At 35.2% G+C, this 6,000-nt stretch overlaps 1 protein-coding gene across 2 annotated transcripts in view; it reads left to right on the plus strand.

The window, feature by feature from the left end:
- The window catches only part of sdc2 (syndecan 2), a 90,828-nt gene extending 85,114 nt beyond the window's left edge, over window positions 1-5,714 (plus strand). For both annotated transcript variants that reach the window (XM_043688013.2, XM_087986559.1), the window contains 3 exons: window positions 2,591-2,742; window positions 3,080-3,224; window positions 4,371-5,714. In XM_043688013.2, the coding sequence (XP_043543948.2) occupies window positions 2,591-2,742; window positions 3,080-3,224; window positions 4,371-4,534 (461 nt within the window). In that variant the 3' untranslated portion in view covers window positions 4,535-5,714. The remainder of the gene's footprint in view (window positions 1-2,590; window positions 2,743-3,079; window positions 3,225-4,370) is intronic.
- Window positions 5,715-6,000: the final 286 nt, after the last annotated feature.

A 6,000-nucleotide genomic window follows, 5' to 3' on the forward strand; every position in this document is an offset into this window, starting at 1 on the left:
AACTTTGAGCAGTGAATTAATTGCTGTCTCATCCACAAATGTTGGGTTCCAGAAATGGGTAAGCTGGACAACAGTGAGTGGGCATATTAATTTGAAATAGGTGTAGAACTCAGGGTTTGCTCCTAAGCTTGAAGCTTATACTTAGCTTGGATTGCTCCCTCCCCCCCGTCCACCCCAACCCCACCGTTAATTTCAGTTTTTGCAATACAGAGGAACCTCAATTATCCGGAATTTGACTATCTGAATTTTGGATTATCCGGCAAGATCACAAGGTCCTGATGCTTAACTAAACTGTTATCCGGCATTTGATGAACCAAACAAAATACTCCCTACCCGTGTCCTTCAGATAACCGAGGTTCCTCTGTAAATACTTTGTATTGAAGTTGGGGAACATTTCATAAAGCTGTTCAAATGTTGGTAGGTTTTAGAGTGGGTGGGAAAGAACTATTTTGGTTAGCAGGCATGTAACTAACTAGAGAAACAGATATAATGCAAGCTGAAGTAGCTTAGGCACTTTTTATGGAATTTAGGCCTAGGTTTTTAGGTTCTGCAACTTCAAATCTCAATCTTTGTCCTCCATTTTCCCTACATATCTCATTTGGCAATATCTTGTTTATGTTCTGTATACTTTGCTTTCAGCAGAGTGGACCCATTTTCTCCTTTCACCTTCATTTTCACCTGTTTTACATCTTTACGACCATTAGCACTGCCTTTGTCATTTGCTCTGGCACCGTCACTACTTGTTCCACTCCTCATTCCACCACCAACCCCACCACCACCCAGTCACCGGTACAGAAACCACCATTTTTCAGTGCTTTTCAGTCCGCAGAAGAGTCATTAGACTTGAAACATGAACTCTGGTTCTGTCTCCACAACTGTTGTCAGACCTGTTACGTTTTTCCAGCATTTCCTGTTTTTATTACATATTTTAAATAATTTGGGGGGGGGGGGAATATCCAAGGAGTAAGGCAACTTTATTTTTGCACCTAAAGTTAAGATCTCAAACTGTTTTGCTGAAAAGGTAGAATAAAAAGGTTCAATGGTAACTTTGGGTAAATCTGTGAGGCAAGAGCAGGAGAGTTCAAGAGTGTGAATAAATCAAATGGATCCCAAAGCTGCATGTAAACATGACAGTCTGATTTCAGAATGAAAATCTGTCCTGAATGAAAAGGTTGTTCTCATTAAATAATAATGTTAATTACAGAAATGAGCAAGGTGATAATATTGAAGAAGTATGAATACTAGCTTTTTAATTGTACACTGTATGTTAAATGTTTCCAGTTAACATATGCTTTGAGATGGCATGCAAAGACTAAAAGCACAAGTTGCTTTGTATTGAACATTTCATGTGCTGTTGCTAAATTCTAGGAAATTAATTTATATATGCTCTGAAGAAGAGTTAACTCTCTCTCTCTACAGAACCTTCCAGACCTGCTGAGTTTTTCTAGTAATTTATTTTTGTTTCAGATTTCTAGTATCCACAGTTAACTTTTTTTAATTTTTATCTGTTGTCCATATGACATTTTTCCCCCAGCTAGGTCTTAATAATACTTGGGAAAATTTTCACATTATTACTATGTACTTAACCCCCACTGAGAATGCCCCAAGCAATTTGAAAACATTAACTAACTGAAAGGTTTTGGAGGTCTGATCCTAATATCCTGTTTGTAAATCCACAACTTGATGTGCCAGCACACCAGATAAATGTAGTTTAGTTTTAGATTGTACTCTTTTGGTTTGGGTGAACAATTAGGTTCAAGATGGGTTTTGGAAATAAACAGTATGGTATTAGTCATACCATTTGGTGTAGCATATATGAACCAGCAGTCATTAAACAAATTGTGAAGGGAATGTACTTGTCCTGATTCTATGTAAATTAGATAATCAGCGATTTTTTTTCTTTTTTTTTGTTTTGTTTCTGGCTGACCAATCCGCTACGTTTATCACTAATGTTTGAATAGGAACGCTTTATATATTAAAAATTCTTAGTGAACAAAAACATTACTAGAGGTAACTGGTTAGTGTATGTATGAGTGATTGTTGCACTACTCAGTAGTTCATTTTCAATTAATCAAATTGAATTTTCTCACTAAACTAATTTGTAGGATGGAGGATTGTCCGATGAGGAAATATTAGACTGACTGAGAATATGTTGTCTGAAGATGAGAAGAATGAAGGGTGGTCTTATTCAAACATATAACATTCTTAATGTGATCAGTAGGATAGATCTATGAAGGATGCTTCCTCGGCTAGGGATCTAGAACCAGCAAAGAACCAAACTCAGAATGAGGAACAGTCATTTCAGATTTAGACGGGGAATTTCTTCATTCAGCTGGTGTTTCATTAGAATTCTCTGACAAAGCTGGCTGGAAAAGTCATATTATTCAGTTTCTTCAAATGCTGAGATTGATTTATAATTATTTGAAAACATCAGGGGACACAGGAATAGTGTAGGAAAATAGTTTTGAGGTAAAACTTCAACCCTGATCTCATTGAATGGAGGAGCCAAATAGCATACTCCTGTTTCTTTTATGATAAAGTACAAGGAGTTTTTTTGAACATGCGTTGATACAATTTTTTTCGTCCACAGGGCATTTTGAAAGTGAGATACAGATGGTCACCTATAATCCTGCACATATGAACCCAGACATCAAACCAACTGGTGGTACACCAAGATCAGTGACTGTGGGAGTAGAACCAACTACACGGAAAAAAATTGGCAAGAAGCCTTTCCGAACAGAGGCAAGTAAATGTAGTTAAGTTCAAAGGAATGGTTTCGGGTATATAATGGATTTTACAAAGGTGTCTCAAAGTGATCTTTTTGTAAGAGCTGTTAATTTTTCTTTGTCATTCTCTAATTATGTACTGTGGTGAAACGTATTTACAAATTTCTAGCTAGTTTATTTTCTTACTCCCCCACTCATTTTCCATCCCAAATGACTGCACCTCACAGTACATTATACTGGATTATATGGCAAAAGAGCCTTTAGTATGTGTATTTTGTAGTCCTTCCAAAATTATAGAAGTATTTTACTTCTGTTCTTGAACTTCTATTCATTGCTTTTTTATTCCTGTTCAGGCAACTGTAGATACCCCAGTTAAAGAGGAGCCAAAGGTAATTGATGACTTTGTTATTGAAAAACCAACAATCAATACTGATGATAATGATGTGTCTGCAGAAAAACACTCTGAAAGCCTTTTCCAGAGAACAGAAGTGCTCGCAGGTAAATGGCAGTTTTGTGCATTACTTAATCTTCCATAACTAAATTGTATTTTTTTAACCTTCCATAATTAAATTGTAGAACACCATAAACACATTGAATACTTGTGACTAATAAATTTTTATTTTTATTATCATTTTGCTGGTTATTTTTGTGAATGCAAACCAATCAGTTTATTGGAATACTGATGTGTGCACTTTGTGCTTTATACTTTGTGAATTTTTATCTGAGCAATAAAATTATTTGCACTAAAGGATGTAGAAACTTGCCCATAACCAATGTTAAACGGTTTGGTCTATAGTTAAAATAGTTTATTTCTTTCTCTCTTTGGAACCGAGATGTTCCATTGACCACTTACCCATTCTTTGTTCCAGATTTTATATCCAAAAATCTAAGCAGAGCCTTTGCTGTTTCCCCTTGGCATTCCGGGAGCAAAAAGCCATTAGGACTTGGTGCTTTTTCCACTTTGAGTTTTCAAGTAGATTCAGTCTCCATTTCTTCATACATTAAAACATTTGTCACTATTCAGGGTTCTGATCTGAAAATGAACTGTGCATCATTAGCCCCCTTTTGGATTAATACCTCGAGGATATCTGCCTGTTTCAATTTCACTTAACTACTTCTGGGATCAAGATATTATGCACAGCTTGGGTTGGATCTGCAATTTCCTCCATTATACTGTAACATCCCATAGCACCTTAGGCTTTCCTTGGACTGAAAGGACACAAATGACAGTAATGATGTTGGTGCACTAGTATTTTATGGTACTTATGGCACTTATTATGATGTTCAAGACCTAAAGGAATAGAACCCCAAGAATTCATTTGGAGTTAACTCCTAGCAGAAATTCTTCTGCAAAATTTTTAAGAGGCTTGGATTACATTAATGGTGGTTACTTACAAATCAAATATTGAAATCTTGCCAAAGCAATATTAACCTCTGCCAGCGCACCGCCATCTTCTTCAGGGCAATCAGCCAGTGAAACGCACTTCCATGAAGTAATTTTAAAAAAGGCTACTTTCAATTGTATGTTCTCCATAACAGTATTTTTAAATGTCTAACTATATTCAATGCATCATAAATTATAATGGATTATCTCTTAATATTTCTGCAGATGTTTATCTTACTATTCCAATATCTGTCTTACAGCTGTTATTGCTGGAGGAGTCATTGGCTTTTTGTTTGCCATTTTCCTTATCTTATTGTTGGTGTACCGCATGAGGAAGAAGGATGAAGGCAGCTACGACCTTGGTGAACGAAAGCCATCCACTGCAGCCTATCAAAAGGCACCAACCAAGGAGTTTTATGCATAACCCTTCAAAGTATCTCTGTTTCCGAGATCACTGAACTGTATTAATTAAAGCTTTTTGCATAGAGATAATGAAGACCTTTTCTTAATGAAAAAGACATCCAGGCTCTCTTATAACAAACCCTATTATATTTAAAACATTTTCCTTTTTTTTTAAACTCAAACATGCCATTTGATCTAGTCTTAATGCTTAAGATTGTGTCAGTGAACATGGCTTACTCTCCATTGTTTACCAAATTCGAGGGAAAAAACCATAATAACTACAGCTATAGACAGAATTAAAGTGTGAGACATACTAGTTCTGTTTTCTTAAATTTTCTATCAGAGTTCTATAGTTTAGTCATAATGCATATAAAATTGATCTTGCAAGTAAATTGTTCATTAATTTATCTTTCGGATATGTTAAAATGCCTTTCTATAGTTTTCATGGTGCAATTTGTCTTCAAATAATTCAGATAATATGTGTAAATGTAATTTCAGCTTTGGGAGCTATGTAAACATGATCTCTACTTTGTATAGAATGGTAGTGTCACAATGTTTATTTTACACTGTGCTTGATTTCTTTAAGCATCTTGAACAATTGAATACCTGAAATGGAGGACAAAGTTTATTTTTGGCTACATTCTGTAAAGTTGTGCCCGTGTGTATTCACAGATCTCCTGTATATAAGATCTGATATAAAATAATGATAATCCTGAGCAGACCCAAAGACTAGTGACTTAAGTAGATTTATACAGCCACAGATATATGTTAATTTTAGCTTTTGTTTTGTATTAATTTTGTTTTTAATTGGGTAGGAAATGAAGATTTTGGACCAGACCTCTTAAAATCAACAGGTACAGGTTTTTCATAAGCCTATTAAGTGCCTACAGTTCCCTAGTTCCTTTACTGCTGTCTTGCAGATTTTTTGAGGTTGATATCAACAAATGTATGGTCTTTTGTAAGCTCAGTTAATTTAAGTGCTGCGGTTTTTACAGTTTAACAGACACGTTTTAATTTGGAAGATGGGGAACATAAACTACTGAATAAATTATGTGGCCCACTGATGAATTACCATTGCCTTCATTCATGTGTCTTTTAGGAAATTCTGTTAACAAACCTATTGATATGAATGTAAAATTTATAACCTTCCAGGTACTCCTTCACAGTCTTGTCAGGGACCAAATAAAGATGTTAAAGAGGTATTTAATGGCATTCTTACCTTTAATTAAAGATAGAAATTGTAATTTACTTGTATGGTAGATGATATTTTCACCTTTTTAGACCTTGTCAAATATCCTATATTCATTCTCTATGAATCTAATCAGTACATTATTATGTTGCTAATGAAGACCACAGAGTTGGAGTTCCACAGTGGACCCTTTTCATTTGTAACTATTCCATGTGTAGGAAATAAGACCATGGGCTGTAAATTATAATCTCTTTGGGGGAGGTGAAAAAACGCTGAGGTTATCCTCACCCAAATAAAAA

Source organism: Chiloscyllium plagiosum, unplaced genomic scaffold, assembly GCF_037043375.1.
Source record: "Chiloscyllium plagiosum isolate Xiang-an unplaced genomic scaffold, Cpla_swu_hap1 HiC_scaffold_4, whole genome shotgun sequence".
Lineage (NCBI taxonomy): Eukaryota > Metazoa > Chordata > Chondrichthyes > Orectolobiformes > Hemiscylliidae > Chiloscyllium > Chiloscyllium plagiosum.